Raw genomic sequence first — 26,130 nt, 5'->3', positions numbered from 1 at the left:
AAAAAGTAAAACAAGTAAAAAAGAGACAAAAATTATTTTTTGCTCTATACTAGACTAAAAACACAGGAGCTTGAGCATTTGGTTTCATTCTTTAATCTAGGACTGTTAATAAAATAAATAAAAAATAAAGCCCTTACCATCATTATCTTTTTTACATAGTTGGGAACCTTTTTTTAAAAGGACCGCTAAACACGAATAATTTCCTGCGTCTGCTGCAACGTGAAGAAGAGATCGCCCATTTTTTGTAGTGCTCTCAATAACAGCAGAGTTTTTGATAATAATTTTTCTCAGTAAAGCAACATGTCCTTTAAAACAAGCTATAAAACCTGCTTGAAAAGCTTTTAATGATGCCATTTTGTTTAAAACAATGCTTACCTCATCCAACACGTTTAACTCTTCGCCGTGAATAGCTTCAATTTCATGTTTAAAAACTTTTTTAGAGTCGCCATTAAAAGCATCAATGTATACATTTCTAAACATTTTTTCCTTAAATTTTAATTGAAGTAAAGAGCCGTTTTTCACTTTTACAGAAGAAAATGTATCTTTTTCCATAACTTTTATATTGTTTACATATAAGTCTTGTAAATCAGATAAAATGCCAGCTCGTAGTTCAAGTGCAGATTTTAAATCACCGATCGTTGAGTTGGAATTTATGTTTAAAGAAATAACTTGATCATTTGGAATGTGTACAAATAACTGCAATTTCAGTTCCTTATAAGGTCGCATTTTAAAAAAAAAATTGTTCTTAAATCAATTAATTGTTTCTTTTGTATTAGCTATGTCCAAGTTTAAAAATTTATGCCACAACATTGACCCAACGCGATCGCAACGCGTTTCTGTTTTGTTTGAAAATAATTTTAATCAAGTTTATAAAGTATATTTAATAACTTAAAAAAAATAAAAGAAACTTTATCGTAGTTACCGTGGAATTTAAAATAAAGAGAATATGTAAACAATAGACAGAAAAAATCAAATAATGGAATTTTTCATATAATATGTCTATTATTTGATTCATATATATATATATATATATATATATATATATATATATATATATATATATATATATATATATATATATATATATATATATATATATATATATATATATATATATATTATTCGGCATTATTTTTCTGACCTTATTCTGTTAGAGGTTGGTAAGAAAAAAACTTTTCTCGTTATTTGTTCTAAAGCAAAATTATGGTACAATGGCTTTACCATAACACATTAAAACGAGGTCAGCTATTTTTGTTCGACCTAAAACACTTCTAGACCGGCAGTTAGGTCAGCATTGCCGAATCCCGACTCTAATTCCTAGGGATATATATATATATATATATATATATATATATATATATATATATATATATATATATATATATATAAACATCATCAACGGTATCATACTTTTAATTTCTTTTTTTTACGTGATATTTCGCCTCATATTGTGTGAGCCATTGTTAATCTAATAAAACCGTTTTTTTTTACAAACTGACAACCAACCATTTATAAAGCTACCATGGATACCAATTGTTGGTCCCAAACTTAGAAAAGAATTTAAAAAACAAAACATAAAAGTTATATTTACATCAGCTCCAAATTTAAACAATATATTCTGTAACAATAAAACAAAACTTCCTCAAAATACAAACCCAAGCGTCTACCAAATAAAATGTTCATGCAACTCTATATACATTAGTGAAACCAAAAAGAAAATTATATCAAGATGTATTGAGCAGCAGAAAAATAGTTAAAAAGGAAAATGGGCTAGTTCGAGTGCTATGAACATTTCAAATCATGGCAGGGTACGTTTGACTGGTTACACCCCAAAACTAAATCAATTGCTCCAGAATATCGTATTCAAAAAATAAACAAAGCTTAAATTCTGCAAGAGTTTAGAAGAGGCGAAAATGCTCTTAATAGAGATGATGGTGATAACGTGACAATAAAAACTCTGAGGGTCATTTTATATTAGATTATCTGACGTCAACATTTAAATCCTGATCATCTGACGTCAACATTTAAATTTTGAATTTTCTCATGCTCTTTTCAATGTTATCTTTTTAACGGTTTGTTTTTATTATAACGGTTTTCTTTGTAACGATTTTTATTTATCATACCTGATGACGCTGATCACAATAGATCAGCGAAATATCGAATAATATATATTAAAATAAAACAAATAAACAAATAGATATTTTTTCAAAAAAGTTTATACGCATTTATTGAATTTTACATACATTTTATCGTTTAAGAAGAAAATGACTTTCAAAGATTATATATATACATTAAGAGTTTAAGAGAAAAAATTCCGTATGACTGCCATATCTTTAAGATTGTTTGCCAATTATATAGTCTTAATAGTTCTAATAGCCATACTATCTTCTAACATACTGTTAAGTAATATTTTACAAAGTACAATTTTATGTTTTAGTAGCTGTTTTTTTAAAGCATGATTTTGCGTTAGTAAATGACCATCTAAAAAAAACTCAGTAGTTGACCGCCTTTTTCTAAACGAAAATCATATACTTGACTGTCCAGCGATTGGAGTATCCCTATTTCTTTCAACTACATGAGAGAATACATTTGATGGTCCTGCAATTGTCGTATCTTTATTGCCTTTAACTATGGGAGAAAGCCATTCAGATTCTAACGCGGTTTTCTTCCACAACAGGAAAAGTGATCTGTCATAAAGATCCTTTTCCCATTTAATTGTAGATTACTCAAACAATTCCAACTTCTCTTTCCCTAAACACTCATTGAGGAATTGCAATCCCTGCTTAACATATTTCAAACGTGAGTATATGTCTTTATTTGGTACAGCAATCTGTACAGTAATTTTTATTCTCTGGAACCCTCGATACGGTTGGATCCCAGGAATAGAGTCTACACTTGCAGAAACCATTGGCCAACACAGAATGAGTAACAGACTTATCAACTATTTCTTATAGCAGTTTAGTAAAATCTTTTTCCTTCAAGATTCATCTAAATGATTGCTGCGCCCCTCATGAACATATTGCTTCCAACTCTCTTTTAACATTCAGAGGCTATAAAATGTGCGTAGCATGAGGATATAAAGCCACCAAAATAATTCTATTTTTAATGGAAAACATGTCCATCGACAAATAAAATAACATGAAGAGTTATATTAATTACTTTAAGCCAAGGGCGAAAAAAGTTTTCCAGGAATTCATAAAATAGTTCCGACTGCATCCAACTGGAATCACTTTTTCCTAGTTCCCAACTGGAAAGAAAGCCTTATTTCCGTAGGCAGCCGCTCATATTTGTATATCATTAATGGTGTTAAAAAACTGCCGTTGGCATTGCCGGTAATCAGTACTGTGAGACACTTGAATGGAAGGAAGATAAGACAACAAGTTAATTCAAATGACACAACCTGTCATTTGAATTAACTTGTTGTCTTATCTTCCTTTCTTGCAAGGGCTTTAGTTTCTTTCGGTTTTAATAAAAAAACGGTCTCATCGCAATTAAAAAGCTGTGAGAGGTCCATCAGAACTTGTTAAATATCTTCTTTTTTTTTAAGAATTCCTTAACTTCCGTGAACCACCGTAAAATATTGTCCTTTGTCACTAATGCACTGGAAACTGTTAAGTTTTGGCTAATACGTTCAGATATACTTTCATTTCTTCTTAAAAATCTGTGGATCCATGTCCTCCCAGGGTGATTGTTATTAAAAGGATTGTCTCTACTAAGGTCAGTCACCAACTGTTTTACACTATCTTGAAGTTGTTTTACAGCTACTGGAAACCCTGCTTTGATCATATTTTAGGATCCAGTTAGGAATAACTATTTCTTCTTCATAGCTTAGGACGGTTTGAGGTCCATTTTTCTTTCAATAGGTGGCTTACCTTCAAATTTATATTTTAGAGTACTTCTTGGTACACCATGTTTTTTAGCTGCTGCCCGGACTGGTGTATTACTATTTTGTACATCTTGGATAGCTTCCTTGATCGTTTTCTCTAAGTCTTTTCAAAATTAACCTTTTATGGCAGGCATAATGAATCTAAAACAATACAAAAAAAAATGGATTTAGAAGTTGACACATTATTGTTTTAGTATTTGACCACCTGGTCATCTATTAGATTTCTTTTTTAATTTTTTTTATTGATATTTATTTCATCATCTTTATAATAAATTATTTACAATAATTTTTTTGAGTAAAGATATGATGGGAGTAGGCAGAAGACAAAAGTCTTATCATCCAGCCCCGTTGTATCATTTACATATTAAACAAAAAACAATCTATTAATTGTATTAAATGTAATTGAGATACTTCATAACCAAGTAACTGTTTATTTAAGATACTTTTAAAAGTTTAAATTGAAGTTGTAGTTTTACAATTATTTGGGAGGAATAGGTTCCACATTTGTGGAACTACAAAATGTGGAATAACAAAAGTTATTGAGAATAAGGATTGTTTTAGTAAAGTTTTTGGTACCTGATAATTAAGCAACGAATGGTTTTTTTTTATATTTATGATCTATAATAATAAATATATTTATGATCTATTATAGAGAAAAGGTCTTCAAAAATATTAGGCAGCATATGATATTTTAATCTAAATATGAATAAGAGAATATTTTAAATATTTAATTGGTAAACATCAGCACTCCAGGCTTTATAAGCACTCCAAGCTTTATAAGCAGTGGATTGGCACTGGTGTATTTATAAGCATTTAATATAAGGCAGCTTGCTTGTTTTTGTTTTTTTAAGATACACGTTAGTCTTGACGGATAAGTACTTGCCCATGCAATGTTACAAAAACTAATAAAGCTATGAATAAATGAAAAGTAAATAGATTTTAAACAGCTTTTATCCAACAAGTTTCTAGTTTTATACATAATTCCAATACTTTTTAAAATTTTATTTTTTATGCTCTTTCCAATTTATTTGCTCATCGATTAAAACGGCTAAGAATTTAACACAGAATATCCGTTACAATTTGGTTTTTTCTATTGAAATATTCAGGTGTTTTAAGGGCAACGTGTCAGATTTAGAAGATTTAAAAAAGAGAGTATATTTGCTTTTGGTAAGGTTCAGAGAGAGTTTGTTGGCTTTAGACCATTCGTTAAGGTTATTGAGTTAATGATTCATAGTAGTAGAGATTGTCTTAATATTAGAGTGAGTATAAAAAACTTGAGTGTCGTCAGCAAAAAGATTGAAGTTTACTATTTTTAGTATACTAGATAGTAAATAAATGTTGTTGATATAAATAATAAACAATAAAGGGCCTAGAATTAATTTCTGTGGAACTCCGCAGGTAATGTTTTCAAATTTAGTGTAGGTTTTATCATAAGAAACACATTGTTTGCGATTTTTAAGATAGAAACAAAATCATTTAAAATTATTATTTTTGACTCCATAACTTTTAAGTTTGTAAAGAAGAATATCATGGTCCACAATATCAAGGCCTTTGAGAGGTCAATAAACACTCCAAGAGTGTATTGGTTGTTTTCAAACCCATTTAATATTTCTTTAACAAACTTAATTACTGCATGTTCTGTTGAGTGTCTTTTTCTTAATCCGTACTGATTATTATTTAGAACTTTGTCAGTTGTGAGATAGTTGTAAAGCCCATTATGCATTATTCGCTCTAGAATTTTAGAAAAACATGGGAGTATTGAAATAGGTCTTTAATTAGATAACTTTGAGATATCACCATCTTTAAATATTGGAACCACTCTAGCTAGTTTCAAAAGGTAAGGAAAAACTCCATTTTTAAATAAAAGATTAAAATAATAAGTAAAGAGTATTCAGTAATACCAAAAACTTCTTTAACAACCCTAGGGCTTATACCATCAAGACCTGCGCATTTGTTTGGTTTCATCATATAAAAAGCAAACCGAAGTTCATCAGACGATACCTCAAGCTCATCCATTACAAAGCCCACTTCATTTAAATATGATTGAAAAATTTTTTTCCTGGTGTTATTTTATTTGCTAGGTTTTTACCCTCGCTTATAAAAAAGTTATTGAAACTGTTTGCAGTATCTTTTTTCTCATTAGTTATTGTTCTTTGATCCTCAGTATATAAATATTTCAGTAAAATATCACCACGAGTTTTCTTTGGCTGGTTTTCACTGGCTGCGTCTTCAAGCATTACGCGCGTGTCATAAAAATCAACGGTATCCTTCACAACCGCAAACATAAAAATAATATCCTTTAAGTGTAAGACAAGTTGTCATAGCCCTAACTTATTAAGCCTCATGACCACTTATTTAAGTCATTTGGTGTAAATACACTCTGCTCTTTATATGTCCCTTCACCCCATTTGTCAGGTACTTATGTCCAAAAAGGTAATTATTTTTTGTTTCAACACATACAAATCCAGTTTGACTGTTGTAATTTAATAAAATTATTTCATTGTAACTTATTGATTATGATATTGTTTTAGTATTTATTTGTAGCATTAAATTTTTTATTAATTGATTGATTCAAAATACTGAACACAGTATATAAATATATATTAAATAGTTGAACTAAATCAGATAACAAATATATTATATAGCTATATCTTAGTATATTTTATAATTTATAATATATATTTTATATATAATCAATCGTATATATTCAATCATATATATTCTGAAAAATAATTCCAAGGATATTTACAAATAGTAAATCTTAAGTAAATACCTATAATATAGATCTTTCGCAGTGACTACGAATACTTGTAGTACTAATAACAAATTTTCTTATTGAGACGGCTAAAGTTTTGGACGCATCGGAAGCAATTGCCAGAGTTCTAAATCATTGGTATAAAATGCCATTTTAAGTAGGCAACTGTTTTAATTCAAGAACAAGAAGAAAAGATTTCATCCTATGAAATTGAATTATGTGTTTCTCTTTACAAAAGAGAAAGTACAACAATTGAATCAGCCAGGAAAAGAGGGATCAAGAGATTTATTAAAGAAAGTTTGAAGTTTTTTACGATACATTATGCATGTTACCATGGTGTAAAAAATTTCATTAGTAAATCACCTGGAAAACGACCAAATCAAAGGTAAATATATACGCAAGCTAATAACATAATTGATAACTAATAGTCTTTAAAGTTCAAAAAAATTACATTGGTGGACAACTTATAGCAGTAGTTTCTATTATTTAAGGATATTTATTTTACTGTTTCAGTTAGCTCTATCATTTACCCTTCTTTAATAAAATATTGGCAGTTATTTGGTTAGATTTATTACTTCATAATTTTTTTTTTTATATTCATATACATTAGGGTGCATCCAACCCCCTCATGGGTTAAATTCTTAATGGCCCTATAATAAACATGTTCCTTTGGTGTTACTGTGTGAAGTACTATAAAAATATAATTATTCCTAATGTGTCCACATGAAACACAAAATATAGCATTTTACGGCATTATTACCATATTATTGCAAATTTGTATGTTTAACTTAGCATGAATGAAGAGTTTTATAATTCATATCTTCTTACTTACTGTAAATGTTTTAAACACTATTTGTGTTGTCACGAGTTAGCAACCACTGTACCAATAGCACTGTACCACAATCTGTTGTGAATGCTGAGGCAGTATTGCAGAAGCAGATCGGAGATAACTGGTTGTAGATTACCTACAAGTGAACAAGTGCTGCAATGCTACATGTCTCATCAACAAGCTGGCCTGTCTATAAAGCGATCAAAATGTGACTGCAAAAATTGTGTTGAAGCAGGTCATTCTTCTCTTCAAGAAAGCAAATAATTCAATAATAACAGAAAAGAAGGCCTGTGAAAAAATCATTGCACTGTCTAAAAAGAATGCAAAACTTTGTGAAATTCCTCTAGATCATCGCTTATCATTGTCAGCAATCATTGCCAAGCTTGAACAAATGTCAGAAAAACTCAGTTTGACATTTCCACTGTGGGTAAAAGATGCTGGAAAAGTCATGAAGAATGATGAAGACGTAAAGTTTTTAGAGTCCATGAAGACCGACTACACATCATCATTTGGCTCCCATGACAAAAAATTGGCATTTCAATTACAGCACACGAAGGCATGACTGCATAAGCAAGAAGAAAGGAGGCTAAGAGCAGAAGAAGCAGCTACTGCTACATTATCTGTTATTTGTACAGTAGTGCTCTCTAGCAACAGCAGCGAGGAAAGTAGTGATGAAAGTAAACGTGATATCGATAGTCGTTTCAAGACTTCTGAAAAAAACTGGTAAAAACGCACCATTGAACCACTCGCACTGTAATGGCAGCTCATATACCTTATAACATTCTCAAATCTCCAAGAATTGTGGTTTTGGCAACAAGAAGGAAAATTTCTTCTGCACAACAGTCTGTGCTCACTGAGGCCACTATTGAAGAATCAGGAGGCGATGCTATCAAAATTGCTGTATCATATGCCACAGCAGACAGTTCCAGACATATAACGAATGAAGAAATAGCTTCTGAAGTTCGGAAGTCAAAGGTTCCATGACTTCCGAACTTCAAAGTATGCTTCCCTGCACTGGGATTCTAAACTGATGAAGAGCCAGGCAACACATGACTTACAGGATAGACTTGTGGTCGCTGTTGGCGACAACACCAATGTCAAAATTCTTAGTGTACCTGCTTATTAACCAGGAACAGATCAACAATCTGGAGACATCATCACTAATGCTACAATGCAGTTGTTGCAGTCATGGAACTTTGCAGAGTAAATAGTAAACATAACATTTGATACTACGACCAGCAATACCGGACAAGTCAGTGCTGCATGTGTGACCCAACAGCAAAGAATTGGCTGTGCATTGCTCTGGTCTGCATGCCATCATCACATTGTAAAAGTTATTTTAACACACGTTTTTAACGACTTGCACATTGAAGCATCAAAATCACCAGAAGTTACTGTATTTAGCACATTTAAAAAAAGCATTTTGACACAGTTCCTCATGAAAGCGACAAGACACTCGGTCCATTCGATCCTCGACCCTTCTCGAATGATTCACAAATTGTTTCTCAGATTACTATGTGGAAGGAAAGTGCAGAAGCAGCTGCTGAATTGCTCATAGAGCATCAGCGAGAAGACTATAAAGAATTCAGTGAAGTATGTTTGCTGCACCTTGATCCAGAAAACAGACAGTTTCACTTTCATCGACCGGGTACAGTCCACAAAGCACGATGGATGTCCAAAATATTGTACTCCATCAAAATGGTAATTCTTGAGGAACAGATCTGTTTGTTGCCAGCAGGAACAATTATCACTGCCGCACAGCAGCCAAAGTTATGCAGCTTTTTCACCTTTGTTTGTCTGATATACAGTGCCTGATGGACAACATGTAGATCTACAGTTGGCGCCCCATGGCATGATCTCTGTCTTTACCATAACCTTCTGAAGTACACACAAGTGAGTTCTAAAATATCTGAAAGCGCTTTAAAAGCACTGAAGCGTCAACTATGGTGCCTATGTTCTGAAATGGTGCTCTTTGCTCTATTCAGTAACATTGTTTCAAAGCCTGAATTGCAGTACCTAGCCAAGAAGCTTCTGACAGCAAGGCCTAGTGATGGAATGGCTCTGCTGCATGATCGCTACGGAACTGGTTTCGAAAAACCCAAGTTTTCGACTGAAATCACTGCCACAACAAGACTTAGAGATTTGGTTATTGCAGATTCATGTTACATTTTTAGCCTTTTAGAGATGAACATAGATTTTCTTAAGATTTTCTATATATATATATATATATATATATGTATATATATTTATTTATATATAAATATATATTTATATATATATAAATATATATTTATATATTTATTTATATATAAATATATATTTATATATATGTATATATAATATTTTTTTTTTATTCATTTATGTGCTTCGAAACTGTATATATTATTTAACGGCAAAAAAAAAATATATTTATACACACATATGTATATATACATAGGTATATATATATATATATATATATATATATATATATATATATATATATATATATATATATATATATATATATTAGTGGATGTAATGAATAAAATCGCCCAGCGCGATGTTTTGCGATCATAATAATGAAACACGTTGTCAATGAGTGCGATTGTGCTTGGCATCAAGTCTTAGAGAGCGATATTCAGAGTTAAAAATCGGTTGCCATGGAGCCATCCATAAATTATGTACGCAAGTATGGTGAGGGGGTAACTCAAAAGCGTAAAAGGAAAAGGGTGGACGATTTTTTGTTTGAATTTTTTTCATGTGAAGTCTGGGAAATCAGAAAAAAAAGCTATGGTTTTTTAGTTAACACATTTGTCTATCTACTGAAAAAAATTTGTTATTACAGCTTTGATATTAAATAAATACAATGAAATATCGTTATTTGCTAAAAACTGACTACATAACTTTGTTTCCTTTTGGAGTTTAATTAACATGCTTGATTGCGGACATTCTAAACAAGAGAAATATTTTTAATTTAATTTAGAATAAATAATAGTTTAAAATAAAAATAAAAAGAATTAATATATTTCTTTTATTTACAAAAGATGCGTGAAAAATTAAAAACAATAAAGCAAAAGAATCGTACATTTTTACAAAGTCTTGTGGATTTTGTAAAAACTTTTGATTTTTTTAAATTTAATCAAGTTCTAATTTTTTTTAATTCAAATTTTCTATTCTCACTGCTCAGCTTAGTTAAGGAGAGATCCAGAAAAAAATGTAGCGGTAGGCCCTTACATTTTCAAAAAATGTTGTCTTATTTTGTGTGCTTTCTGATTGGCTTATTTTTTTTTTAAATCTCGAATCTCGTATTATTTTGTTTACCAATATGCAGTGATTTTATTATCTATGAGTTTCAAGTTTTAACTTAATACTATGGGGCAGCAGTTATATAAAAGCTGAAATGTTTCTTTTTGGTAATTTATTCAAACCACATTTAAGAGATTAAGGAAGTAAATTGCTATGAGTGAAAACTTATGTGAAAACTTCGATTTTAAGGTTTTTACTATTTACAGAAAAATAAAATATGTGCTTTTTAGGTTTTTATTGAATATTTTAATGCCGTAAACACGGAAAATTTTTACTTTCAAATAAAAGAGACATATTTGGAATGTAATTACTTAAAACATTTGTTTCAACTGTTTTTATGACGCTGCCCTGATGCGTTTTATATATTTTAGTGGTAGTTTTGTTTTGGTTGATACTTTGGTTGAAAAAAGATTTATGAAAAAAATAATAAATTTCATATGAAAAGCTTAAATTCTACTTTTTAAAAATATATAAGTCGAAAATAAGCGGAAAACACAAAAAATTAAAGTTTATAAACATAAATTTTTGTTTTTGAGAAATGCAAATCGTTCGGATCTCTCCTTAACTACGCTGAGAGGGACAAAATGTTTTGAAAAAAGTAGACGGTTACCGCATACCAGTATCCATGGTTGTGGTATCTTGATGTGGTATCCATTTTTCCAAGATACCACATTTGGATACCATTTTTTTCATTAGTAAAAAGATAAGAATAACATTAAAGCAAAATGCTTTTTACCCATTAGGACACAAGACATTTTTGTAAGCATGCTACTACTAATCTCCCAAGCTGTTACACTTAAGTCTTAAATGTACATACTCATTTAAAAATATTATTTAATACATCTTTTAGTAATTATTAGTATATTAATATGTATATGATAATTATTAATTACTAAAAGACTATGTATGTATTATGGCCCATAATTTATGACCCATAATACATACATACAGCCATAATTTATGGCTTAACATTTTATATTATTAATGAAATTAATGTAATTTTTAAGCCTCCTATTTAATTTTTTTCCAGATATATAGCTTCGACACCTGAAAACTTTTAAATTTCTGACTATCTGAAAGGCAAAAACAAAACCTTGAAACACGCATGTGTTTCCTGTGGGGTTTCAGTTGCATGGTCAAGTGCTAAGGTTACAAGTCATAAGGTCTTGCTTTAAAATCCTAGCAGCTGAGAAGAACTTATGGGCCAAGGCTAACTCAAAGCGTGCCCCTGAAAGCGAGTCAAGGGATTCTTTGTGCAGAGTGTCTCCATTAGGTGAATCAATAAATCCTTGCCTCTCACAAGATTTAAAAATTCACAGTCTCCACAGGCTCTCTGAATCCCGCTGACTCTGTCTCTCAAGTTTCAAAAAGAATTATTTGTGACACAAATTCATTCAAATCCCACCAGATGCATCGCAATACTTCTCAAATTAGTATTAAAAGTTTTACTGAATCTGTTACCCCAGGGCAAGTTGATGATTATAATCGCAAACTTGCTGATTTTGTATACCAAACAGCAATTCCTTTCAGAGTAATTGATTCAAATGCATTCAAAACATTTATTTCCTCTGTCAGTCCTGCACATGGCAAACATGCAGCATCAGCAAAACAAATTTCTACCACTTTATTGGACAAGGCATATTATGAGTATGTTGAATTGGGAAAAGAGACGGTTAATACAGCTGTATGCTATTCTATTATTACTGATGGTTGGTAACTTTGTGCTCTGTATTTCGAACAGTAAGCCATTTTTTTTAAAAATCTGTTGAAACATCAGTAAACCAAACTGGAGAAGAAGTGGCTGAATCAATAATTAAAATTTTTAGTGAACTGGAACCCAGAAAATGTGTTTCAGTAATTACTGATAATGCTAGAAATATATGGAAAGCTTGGCAGATAATTAAAGATTAGTATCCGTATATATATGCAAATGGGTGTGATGCACATGTATTTAATTTACTAATACGTGATGTCTATAAATTGGAGCCCTTCTGTAACATTTTGTCAAAAACTGTTGATATGATCAATTTTATTAGGCACCACCAATTTGTCTTGGCAACATTTAACCAAATCAGAACATCACACAGTCTCAAAGGGGTTGATTCAACCTGTTGATACAAGATGGTACACACAATATAATGCACTTATCAATTTATCTGCTGCTAAAATGGTTATTATGGAGCTTGATGATGATGAAATAATCAAAACTGTTACTCTAAAGATCAAATTGAAGAATTTCTTGAAATGTGTACGCAGTGCACAGTTTTGGAGAGATTTGAAGGATGTTGAATCAGTTCTTAAATTTCCTTCAAGTATTATTGATGTCCTTGAGCGCGATAATGGAAATCTAGCTGATGTCTACACAAAATTTTTAGAGCTTCACTTGCAATTTGCTGATCATAAAACACATAAATTGGAATTATTGCATATAGTTGATGAGCGTTGGGTATTTGTTCACACTGAATCAATGGGATTTGCATATCTTCTGTCACCAAATAACACTGTTAGAAATTGTATGATTGGGACTGACAAGCTTGCCACACAGAGGCAATTGAAAATCTACTTTCAGAAGTTCTTCAGAAATCAAGATGATGTTCAACAGGCAAAAGTTGAATTATTAAATTACATTTTTCCTCTCTGTGAACAACAAGAATTTTTTGAAATGTCACCTCTTCATTAATGGGGCGCATTTGGAAAGTCAGAGTTTCCAAAATTGTTTGAAGTAGCAAGAAGACATTATTTTGTGCCAACATCCTTTGCTGCCAGTGAATGTGTATGGAATGTTTTCTCGTTTATTCACAGCAAGATAAGAAATAGCTTTGTCAGATGAAACAGTTGAAAAGTTGGCTTTAATTTACATTAATGCATCACTTCTGGATAAGAAAGATGACATGGATTATATTTCTTTTATTATTTAGTACATTCTTTTATATATGATTGGCAAAAATATTCATAATTTAAGGTATTTTTAATATCTATTGTCTGGTTTAAGATAATAATTTTAATATTTATTGCATGTTAAATGTCTATGCCACTTTTTCTTGCTATTTTTAATGCATTTGATTTTGCTTTAGTTCAAATTTTTTTATAAATTTGAAATTGCAATGAAAAAAACTAGAAAAACTACATTAAACATTTATAGTTTAAGTTTATATTAGTATTTAAGTCTTAACTAAGATAATATTTTCAATGTTTATTGTCTGTTGATTGTGTATGCCACTTTGTTCTTGTTATTTTAAATATATTTGATTTTGTTTTGGTTTAATTTTTTTTTGAAATTTACAATTACAATGAAAAAAAATTAAAAAACTATATTAAATATTTTAAAGACTGGATACCGGTAGCAGATACCAGATACCGGTATCTGGTAATGGTATCCAACTGACTGGAGCGGTATTGTTGACCACTAGTAAGCAGTAATGACCTAACTTTTCATTCATTGTTTGTACAAAACAAAAAGTTGCTTTCTAATTTAAACTGAATGCACCATTTAGTTATTATCAAGTGGATAATATTTTATATACTTGATTATATAACTAATAAATATGTAATAGACTTACACTAATGTAATATATATTAGTGTTAGTATATATATACTTATACAAATATAATATATAAATAACTTATATACTGGCATATATTTTGAGAAATGCGTTTGTGAAACTAGTGATGTAACATTTTTTCTTTTGTTGATTATGAGCACGCTTTTAAAAGTTTTAATTAACAATATATTTAATATATTTTCAAAGTAACAATATATTTAAAAAATATAACAAATATATTTATTATACATATTGTTACATAACTTTTTATACATAACTTTTATACATAACTTTTTTTTTTAATTTTTATCATTTAGCTTTAACTTTTTTTAATTAATAGACTTTAATATAAGTTTAACTGATTCGAAGATACCAGAGAAAATAATTAGTTTATTAACATGTATTTGACAAAAAAATATTTGATGTCCCAACGTTTTGATGTTCCAACGTTTTGATTTTAAATATAATAGTCATTAATTAATAGAATGTGATTGATTCTGTACAAAATCGAAGCTTTAAGTGAACTTTAAGTTTGATAAACGTTTTACGCTAGATATTTATTAATAAGATATTTATAAATATTACGTTAGATATTTATAAATATTATGCTAGATATTTAATTTTTAACATTTAAGTTTGGAATTTTTATTGAAGTTTTGATATTTTATTACACCTTTATGCGGTTCAAAGTAAAAGTTCTAGTTAAGCAATTTTTTTTGTCAAATGGACACTAAAAAACTATACGAGTTAGCTAATGGTTCGACTTAACAAGGGTACGATTAAGCAGACAATATGATAAAGTTCAACTGGAATTGAAAAATTGCAACAACTATGCCTTTTAGAAAGGATTGCAGTTTATTATGCAATTAATTTTTTTTTAGATGATTTTGTGTTTTTCATTTTAGTTACAATGATAATTACACTTTTGAGAAAAAATCTATATTTTTGCGAGAGACATAAATTGCTCCCTTTAACCATTTTAGGGGAGTGTGGGCGAGAGTGTGTATATATATACACACACGGGATTGAACCCAGACCTGTTTTAGTACTGCTGAAGCGGTATGGGCGCCCAAAAAAAAGCACCCAAAAATTATTATTTTTTAATTTATATTTTGCTTTTTTATGAAAAATAGAAAACAGAATTTCCGTTTTAAATGTAGTAGCATTAAAATAATTTTCAGTTTATTTTAGCTACCTCATTTTTTCTTCAGGACAATAAAAGGAATTAAAAAGAAATTGCTTTTTTATGTAGTTACTGTTCTTTGGTTACTAACTGTACGTTAGTTTTAAAAAAATGAATGTCGTTACGAAACTTAATTTTAAAAACTTGTTGCAAAATTTTATAACAATGGAATGTAAAAAAATTTGCTTTTTCGAAAAACAGAGCGATTTTAAAATCCATTCAGAGTAAAGTTAACTTTTGTTTTTTGGCAGTTAAGAGTAAATTGCTTATGATCATAAATGAACAAAAGTTAAAAAATTTCAGTCCTTATAACTATTGCGCAAATTTATTTTTTGAATTAACTTAAATGAACTTTTGATCTTTAGCTTGCTATTTTAGTTTTTGTGAGAAAAACGAAAAAACAAAGCGCAAACTTTTTCAGAAAGCTTTGTTTCTTTTGACTTTTAAAATAATAAAAATAGCGATTACAATAGCTTAATAAAAGTTTTATTAAGATCTGTTTAAAATAACCCATAGTAAATGTAATTTATTTATTAAACATAATTTTTTAGATTATTAACCTTTAATAAAAGTTAAATGAATAGATTTGCTAATATTTAAATCAAAATTTTAAAATTAAAATAATGGTTAATATGTTAATTAAATACTTATGTTTTTTATTCGAATAGCTTATTAAATACATTTATTAAATGCTTATCACAAGATGTAAAACTATTTTGTTAATTTTACAAGTATTATGCAATTTAATATATGTAAATACATTATGTATTGTAAATATTGATTAAAAATTGTTTAAAGTATTTAAACATTTAATTACTAATTATTTAAAACAATAACTACTAAAATTAAATTTACTAAAATATAGTTTATAAATGTTTAAAATACTCTAAACAATTTTCAATAATTGTTTACTAATAGCGTGGTATTTGCGACAAAAACGTTTATTAAAAGTCTTAAGTAAAATAGCTTTCTTATCATATCTAAAGTAACATTGTCCTCCTGTAAATTTATATATTCAAAAAAATGCCTTTAAATCAACTCCTTATCTTAGGATAAAATATGTTTTAAAGCCATTAATATATATATATATATATTTTTAATAATTCTCCTCCTCAAGGCTGAGAAGACCACTGCAAATGAGGAGGCTACTTGTGGTTATAACACTCTCTCAACTCTATTACTCCGAAACACAAACCTTAACGAACAAGGCCGCTGCGCTGAGAAAATATGTATATATATATATATATATACATATATATATATATATATATATATATATATATATATATATATATATATATATTTATATATTTATATATTTATATATTTATATATTTATATATATATATATCATTTATTTAAATAATAAAACTTCTGCAATTTTATATATAATTCTTGTATAGCTGTACAACTAATATTGTATTGCAACAAAATAAATTCTGCTATAAAGCAATGTAAAGCTATAGGATACTATTATTTAGTTTGAAATCATGTTGTTTAACATTTTATTTTTTTAAGAGTTTTTTAACAAAATCTCCCAAAAAGAAGAAAGCTAACTACAGTGGAGGGGCAAGATGTTTCAAGAATGTTAAGCATGGAAACAAGTGGCTAATAAAAGATCAAATACTAAAAAAAAACAGGTTTTAAAAAGCTAATTGTTCGACAAAAACATTTTTAAATTGTTTTATATTTGATCTTGTAAAATCAATGTATATTATTATATTACATCTATAATTTCAGTTTAATGCATTTTTTTTATAGTAGTGCAAGTATACTGATATTAAATGTATTTTTCAGGTAAAAACGTCACTTTAAGAGATAATTTAGCAGCTAAGTATAAAAGTACCAATGGCATGGAGTCTCTTTTAGCAGTTTTTAGTGAAAGTAATGGTAAATATATTTAAATATTAAAAAATTAAACGTTCAGACAAGATTTTTTCAACAACATAAAGTTTATAAAGTTTTTAACTAAAATTTGAGTGAGTAATGTTGTGAGTAATGTTGAGTGAGTGAGTAATATTATGAATAATGTTGAGTGAGTGAGTAATATTGTGAATAATGTTGAGTGAGTAATGTTGTGAATAATGTTGAGTGAGTGAATGGAATGAATTTATCGTTATTGGTAAATTAATTAATGATTTTTAATTTACAACAGGATCTTGAACTTAAAGCAGATGCAAAAGAAGTAATAAATGAAATTTCTTATCAAGATGCTGAAATGAAGCGGTTCTTTGGTCTATATCCTGAATTAGTTCTAATGGATACCACTTACGAACTTACCAATATGAGAATGCCACTTAATATAATGCTTGTTGTTGTTCCCATGGTGAAATTTAGATTGCTGCAATATTTCTAACGGCAGCTGAAGACTCAGTAACACTAAGTGCTATGCTTGATATTTTTAAAGAAAAAAACTGGAGTAAAATTTCAACTGTTTTTACAGATAAAGATATGACAGAACAGAAGAATAATAAAAAAACAACACCAATTACAATAGTAATAGTAATTATAATAAAAATAATAATAAAAATAATAAGTCACTTGTTTTTAAACACTATAGCTAAATATACATATAAGTTTGTTTCAAATAGTTGACTGATAAAACGTAACTACTAACAATGACATAAAACAGTTCTTTTAAATTGAAAATAATTAAAAAAAAATAATAATATTAAAGTTAAAAATAATAATAATTGTAATTACAACAAATATTTAAAATTAAAAGAAATAATAACAAAAAACATAACAGAAATATGATAAAAATTAAAGATAAAATAAAGAAAAACAAATAAGCATTAAAAAAATAATAAAGTTCAATATTGTTACATGCATACACAAACATAAATATAAAGATATATACACCTATACTTACCCACATGCATAGATACACACAAATTTGCACATAAATACACATGCGCTCATACTTATGTATACATACACATATAGCTACATATACATATTTTTAAAAATATATACATTTTTGAAAATGTCCAACCAACATAAAACTCAAAAAATGCATACTGGTGCAAACAATGCACTAAAGCATGTAACAATATGAACTATACACTACTATGTCCAATAAACAATACGCTAGAATACAAAAACAACAACAACATCAACAACAACAAAAAAACAAACAATGCAAAACAGAGCACAAAATTGCATTATATAATAAATAATTTACAAAAATACACGACAATATAAAATTAATGCAAATTTCATTATGAACAATGTATGAGAATAATTTAAAAAAATAAAGTTAAAAAAATTGTTCTTTTTCTTTTTTTTTTCGCTGGTAGTAATATTCATTGTTCTTTTTTATTATTATTTTCTATTTTCAAACATTTTTAAACTTTGTATTTTAAACTTTGTATTTGGTTTATAGTAGTTTTTTTTTTTTTTTCTGTTCGTATTCTTCCTCAGTCATTTTTTTATTTATATTATTTGATCTTGTTTTTACATTATTTGTTGCAGTTTTTTTATTCGTCTTTTTTCTAAATAATTTTTGATTTTCCTTATCTTCATTTTACTTATTTTTTTCCTTTTTACTGTTAAAAACCACATTTGCTAACTATATAATATATGTATATACTTATATATACGTTACATATAGTCATATATAGCTATATAATATATTTTATAATATAAAATATAACCTATTTATTCAACTTATGTTTATATGCAGTAATAAAACTAATATTAACGTTTTTTATTTTTATATCTTTAATAAATAAAGATTGTAAAGTTGCAGTATTTATTTTGTTATAATAAAATAATATTTTATAGAGTAATGATTATGCTTAGTCTATATACTTTGTTTTTCACAAAATCCTTAATAAAAACTGTTGCAAAACTTTACATATATATGTAAAATTTTATATTTATATATATATATATATATATATATATATATATATATATATATATATATATATATATATATATATATAAGTGTATATATATATATATATATATATATATATATATATATATATATATATATATATATATATATATATATATATATATATATATATATATTAGGGTGGCCCTAAAAACAACTTTTTTGAAAAAAATCTGCTCCCACCCCTTAAATGTGTTCTATATAATACGAAAACACTAGGTTTCAATTTTTTTTGAAAAAAACATATTTATAGAGGTCCCCCAAGACCCTTTAATATTTAACGGGTCCCTAATATTTTCAAAAAAAAAGTTTCTCAAAAATAGGTCAACCTGGTACTCAAATGAAGCGCAATTATATAAAAATTTCAAAAATAATATTCATTTTGAAAAATAAATTTGAAGTTTAAACTTATTTATAACAATTATCATGAAAAATTCACTTATTTCATTTTTTGCTAAAAAACAAGATTTTTACGTAGTAAAACCTAAAATAACTACATTATTTCAAAATGAATGTTATTTTTGAAATTTTTATATAATTTCGCTTCATTTGAGTACCAGGTTGACCTATTTTCGAGAAACTTTTTTTTTTTAAATATTAGGGACCCGTTAAATATTAAAGGGTTTTGGGGGACCTCTAAAAATTTTTTTTATTCAACAAAATTTTAAACCTAGTGTTTTTGTATTATATAGAACACATTTAAAGGGTGGGAGCAGATTTTTTTCAAAAAAGTTGTTTTTAGAACCACCCTAATATATATATATATATATATATATATATATATATATATATATATATATATATATATATATATATATATATATATATAAGTGTATATATATATATATATATATATATATATATATATATATATATATATATATATATATATTCATATATATATATATATATATATATTATATATATATACATATATATATATATATATATATATATATGTATATATATATACATACTTACATATATTGGTAAAGCTACAGTTATGTGGTCTAAAATAATTTAATTTTTTTTGCTTGTTGCACTCTCGTCAGTGGAAGCTTTTCAAACATTAGGAATATTAATTGAAAAAATAAACAAAAAAAGATTGCTGCCCCATGCCAAACCCTCAGTTGATGTAGCAGCACTTCCTTGTAGCAGTAGGCTATAACATAGTCGATGTACCAGCACTCTTGTGGAGACTTGCAAGTCTCCACACAAGAGTGTGTAGACTTTTATATTAAAAAGTCACCACAATGTGGTGACTTTTTAATATAAACATAACGAATATTATTTACCTTGTAGCAGCAGGCTATAAGATAATCGATGTGTGTACTGAAGCCAATAAATATTCGTTATGTTTATATTAAAAAGCCACCACATTGTGGTGACTTTTTAATATAAAAGTCTACACACTCTTGTGTGGAGACTTGCAAGTCTCCACAAGATGGCAACAAGCGAAAAAATGAAATTATTTTAGACTGCTTAGCTGTTTATATATATATGTGTGTGTGCATTTGCACACACACATATATATATATGTATATATATATATATATATATACATATATGTGTACATATATATATATACATATATGTGTACATATATATATACATATATGTGTACATATATATATATATACATATATGTGTACATATATATATACATATATGTGTACATATATATATACATATATGTGTACATATATATATATATATATATATATATATATGTGTACATATATATACATATATGTGTACATATATATATTATATACATATATGTGTACATATGTGTACATATATATACATATATGTGTATATATATATATATATATATATATATATATATATATATATATATATATATATATATATATATATAACAAAGTTATACTTAAATATATATTACTTAAATTTACAAATTAGGTCTTTAAAAGCATTTAAAAAAAAATTTGGTTATAAAAAAATGAAATAATGATAATTTTCTATATTTATTAACATTAACAATTTGTAAGTTTTTAAAAATGTTCTTCTATTTATACTGCAAATGATTTTTTTCTTTTATATATAGTTTAAAAATAAAAAAACATTGAAAAATCTATTTAAGAAAAATGGAAAATGAAAGTGATAGTCTACTTTTAAATTTGGAACCATATACGCCAAAGGAAAAATCAGCATATGTAACAAAGAAAAGTATACAAAAAGAGAAAGGCTATGAACAGAAAAATTTTTTTGTAAAATCGACTCATTCAAATTTGATTAAGGCTAAAAGTCAATCTTATGTTGATCCAGCACATTTTACTACTATATCTTCACTGTTTAATAAAAATCCTGATATACCTCAAGTGATTTCAAATAACAATGTTAGTAATGTGGAGGAGGTTGTCTTCAGTTCAGAAAATGTTTCTGATCTTCCAATTTCTGACAGACTAAGAAATAATTTAAGAGATCAGTTTAAATTTAATTCATTAACACAGATTCAGATGATATCAATACCTCCTCTATTAAATGGTAAAGATGCAATGATAAAATCTCCTACTGGATCAGGAAAAACATTTTGTTATGCTATCCCTATTATTGATAAAATGATTAAAATGAAGCCATCTATAGGGAGACAAGATGGCCCTTTTGCTCTCATAATTGTCCCTACTAGAGAATTAGCCTTGCAAACATTCAATATTGTGCAAGATCTTTGTAAAAGTTGCATTTCAATTGTTCCTGGAATGCTTATTGGTGGAGAAAAATGTAAGTCAGAAAAAGCCAGATTGCGTAAAGGAATTAATATAATTGTTGCAACACCTGGCAGATTCCAATATCATTTAAAAGAGACATCTTGTTTAAATGTCTCAAAAATAAAATATCTTGTTTTAGATGAAGCTGACAAGCTTTTGAGCATGGGTTTTGAAAAAACAATAAAGGAAATTTTAGGTTTTCTTGATCAACACAACAGCCTTAAAAGGCAATCTGTTTTGTTATCTGCCACTTTATCTAAAGACATCGAAAATTTAGCTTCATTAAGTTTAAGTAATCATGTTTTTGTTGATTCTAGTAAAAAAGATGATTTCAATTCTAACGCTATTCATGAATATGTTGTTCCTAGTTCTTTAACTCAATACTTTGTTACAGTTCCTGCCAAGCTACGTTTAGTAACAATATTTTGTTTTATTTGTGATAATGCATTTGTAGAGAAAAAGAAAGTTATTGTTTTTGTTTCTAATAAAAATTCTGTTCATTTCCACTATGAAGCTCTTAAACTTTTTTTAGCAGAAGTTGACACACATTCTGAAATGTTATTTAAAAATGTATATATGCTGCATGGAGATATGACACAAGAGCAAAGGTTTAAAAACTTTGATTTGTTTAAAGAATCGAGTTTTGGAGTTCTCTTCTGCACTGATGTTGGTGCTCGTGGTTTAGACATCAAGAAAGTAGACTGGATTGTTCAGTATTCTTGTCCAACACAGTTTGAAGATTATTTACATAGAGTTGGTCGAACAGCTAGAATTGGAGAAAAAGGAAAGTCTCTGTTATTTTTACTTCCTTCTGAAGTTGGTTATGTAAAGTTTTTAAATGATTCTTTAGTTATTTTAAATGAAATTGATCTTTTCAATGTTTTAAAGGACTTTATTATCAAGAAGTATTCTTGTAAAACACAAAACAAGATTGAGGAGAAAGTTACCTATTTGCAGAACATTATAGAGCTTGAATGTACAAAATCAAAAAATTTTAAACAACTTGCTATCTCTGCCTACAATTCTTTTATTCAAAGCTACTCATCTTACCCATCAACAGTTAAAGAAATATTTCATGTAAAGAATTTGCATTTAGGACATATTGCTAAAAGTTTTGGTTTAAGGGATGCTCCTAACAAACTTGTAAATCAAGTTGCTATGCAACCTGCAGGTATTAAAAGAAAACAAAAGAACGATGAAGAAAACAAGTTGTTAAAAGAATCAAAAAAACAAAAAATGTTAAAACTAAAGGATGAAGTTATATCTGGTCCAAGAACAAAAAAAGAGAATTCTGCTTTAAAGAAAAAAAATTCATCCAAAAAGAAAAACATTAGGATATAAATTTTTTTTAAAGAATATTTATGTTCATCACTGGTTTAATTATTTTTTGACTTTTTTAATTCTCAATAAAAAATCTTTTTATTTATAAATGTCTAAATAAAAAATACAATTAACTAATAAAAAAAAAATTGCAATCAATGTATTAAATGTTGAAATTTAAAAATTTTTAAATTCACTTTCTTCTCCTTAAATTAAAAAAAAAAAATAATTGAGTCTTACTTAACAAAACTTTCACTTTTTTAAAATTTTAAAACATGATTTAAAAATCAAAATTAGACTGAGTGTATTTAAAATTTTAAAACATTTAAAAATCAAAATTAAACTGAGTGTATTTAAAATTTTAAAACATGATTTAAAAATCAAAATTAGACTAAGTGTATTTAAAATTTTAAAACATGATTTAAAAATCAAATTAGACTTTTTTAACTTTCAAAAATTTATTAGATTTTTTTAACTTTCAAAATTTAATTAGTCAAAACGCTTTTTTTAGTTTAAACACAAGCAGGTTTTTTTTGTTTTAAACCAAAGAGTTTTCATTATTTTGAATTGCAAAAATTATAATCAAAATATTAAAGTTTTTTTTTTTATTTAAATATAAATTTTTTTTTTTTTTTTTTTTTTTTTTTTTTTTGCTTTCTAAAAAATATCAAGTTTTTTTTAATTAAAAAAAATTCTAATATAACATCAAATTACTAATACAATAATTATTACAGATTAACTGATAATAATAAAAAAAAAAAATAATAATAATAACAATGAAATTAATAATATTAGTAGTAGCAATATTGTTGTTAATAATTGTTAATATTAATAACAATAAAAGTATTATTTTATTATTGTTGCTACTATAATTAATAAAATGTGAGTTGTTATAGTAACCACACAAAAAGCCAAAAAGTAAAAAAAAAAGCGAAGAGGTAAGTAAAGTACTTGGTGAAAGTAATAAAATAATAAAGAATTATTAAATAAAATTTATCTTTTTACTTTCATTATGTATTGCAGGTGAATGATGTCAAAGGTGTCATTTAAAATATAAAATGTTGTTTTGTTTTGTTTTTTATGTTTTAAATCAAATAATTTTAAATAGTTTATAAAGTAATAACTATTAAAAAATTAAATACTGTTAAAGATGTAGTAAATAATGTTGTAATCATACAGAGCACATAGGAAAAAATAGCATTGTCACATTTAAAAAGTTTAGCAAAAGTATATATTGATCATTTACACAAGTCTTTATATAAAGCGAAGAAAATTAAAATTCAGGATAATAAAGTTTTTTTAATTTATTTAAAGGTTAGTCTAAACTAATTTGTTTTTATTTATTTTTTCTTAGCTTTATATAAAGGTTTTTATAAATCAATATTTATTACTCAAAACTTTGTAAATGTGATTTTGCTATTTTTTCCTGCGCTGTCGACATATTAATAGGAAGTACTGAAATAACATATAGCATTGTAATTTATATGAAACTTAAGAATTTATGCATTTCCTTTTTTACATTATTACAAATTATTTTTATTAATGAATTTATTAGGAAATAAAATTTATAATGGCTAGTGTGTCCAGGTTTCATAATCCTGTTCATAAAATGAATACTTAAAAATTGTATACTTCAGATTTATAAATACAGAATGCAAATAAAAACTTGTTATAAAATAATTACTACTAATTTTAAAAATATTTTTACTCGAAATCTTATCACCGGAAAAACTATTGTTCCCATTAAATGCAATGGTGTTATATCCGTACATGGGAAAGATTGCAAAAAGTTGTTACAAGGTATGATTACTAATGATGTGTCTTTGTTGGACAATAATCTTGTAAATTGCATTTACTCAATGGTTTTAAATGTGCAAGGGAGAATATTATATGATTTGTTTTTATATAAATATGAGCATGGTTATTTAATGGAATGCAATTCATGTTTTAAAGATGAGTTGGTGTCTTATCTGAGCCAATACAAACTGCGATCAAAAGTTTTTTTCGAAAATCGAGATGATTTAAATGTTTATGTTTCATTCAGTTCTGATACGTTTGATGATTTTGTTGTAGATCCACGCCTACCAAAACTTGGTTATCGCAATTTGTCTACAAAAAAAATAGTTGAAAATGAGTTTGATGATATATCTTGCTATACAAATCTTCGCTATCAATTAGGAATATCAGAGGGAGTGGAAGTTATTAATGGTATTCCATTAGAACATAACTTAGCTCTTCTTAATGGTGTTAGCTTCACAAAAGGTTGTTATATTGGTCAGGAGCTTGTTGCACGAGCACACCATACAGGTGTTATACGGAAGCGAGTGGTTCCATTATTGTTGTCAAGAGAACATTGTTTATTAAATGGTAATACTGTTTGCATAGACGGAGATTTTCAGGTTGGAAAACTGTTAGGTATATCAGGAAAAAATGCGATTGGTTTATTGAGACTTAAAGAAATATTTGATGATAAAAACAAACTTCACATTAAGGATTCAGATGTTTCTGTTAAAGCATTTAAACCTGATTGGTGGCCAGATAATTTGACTTATAAATAGTGTATAGTGTCAATATGTGAAGTAAATTAAAAATTATTTAAATAGTGATATATTTTTTTTGTAATGCATCATTTTTTGTCATACATCATTTTTTTTGGTAATAAATTCTTTGTTGTTTGATGTTACTTTTAGT

The 26,130-nt window shown here is 27.2% G+C and overlaps 3 protein-coding genes and 1 long non-coding RNA gene across 4 annotated transcripts in view; 3 read left to right on the top strand and 1 right to left on the bottom strand.

Annotated features, from left to right (window-relative positions):
- The window catches only part of LOC105843433 (uncharacterized), a 33,538-nt gene extending 32,632 nt beyond the window's left edge, over positions 1-906 (bottom strand). The window contains exon 1 of the mRNA XM_065819025.1: positions 138-906. Within this exon, the coding sequence (XP_065675097.1) occupies positions 138-726 (589 nt within the window). The 5' untranslated portion in view covers positions 727-906. The remainder of the gene's footprint in view (positions 1-137) is intronic.
- Positions 907-6,886: 5,980 nt separating this feature from the next.
- On the top strand, positions 6,887-17,778 carry LOC136091502 (uncharacterized). The gene is made up of 4 exons (XR_010644033.1): positions 6,887-7,026; positions 17,002-17,123; positions 17,281-17,373; positions 17,639-17,778. It is a non-coding gene; the product is annotated as an uncharacterized LOC136091502 (long non-coding RNA).
- A 3,651-nt stretch (positions 17,779-21,429) lies between these two features.
- On the top strand, positions 21,430-23,499 carry LOC100206693 (ATP-dependent DNA helicase DDX31). The gene has a single exon (XM_065820349.1). The coding sequence runs from the start codon at positions 21,499-21,501 to the stop codon at positions 23,458-23,460; it is 1,962 nt and encodes a 653-aa protein (XP_065676421.1). The 5' UTR covers positions 21,430-21,498; the 3' UTR covers positions 23,461-23,499.
- A 1,442-nt stretch (positions 23,500-24,941) lies between these two features.
- LOC105843432 (putative transferase CAF17 homolog, mitochondrial) lies at positions 24,942-26,122 on the top strand. The gene has a single exon (XM_065818777.1). The coding sequence runs from the start codon at positions 25,092-25,094 to the stop codon at positions 25,995-25,997; it is 906 nt and encodes a 301-aa protein (XP_065674849.1). The 5' UTR covers positions 24,942-25,091; the 3' UTR covers positions 25,998-26,122.
- The last annotated feature ends 8 nt before the right edge of the window (positions 26,123-26,130 follow it).

This window comes from Hydra vulgaris, chromosome 15, assembly GCF_038396675.1.
Source record: "Hydra vulgaris chromosome 15, alternate assembly HydraT2T_AEP".
NCBI classification, from domain to species: Eukaryota; Metazoa; Cnidaria; class Hydrozoa; order Anthoathecata; family Hydridae; genus Hydra; species Hydra vulgaris.
The sequence above is the reverse complement of the archived record's forward strand: the minus strand, read 5'-3'. Positions and strand labels throughout refer to the sequence as shown.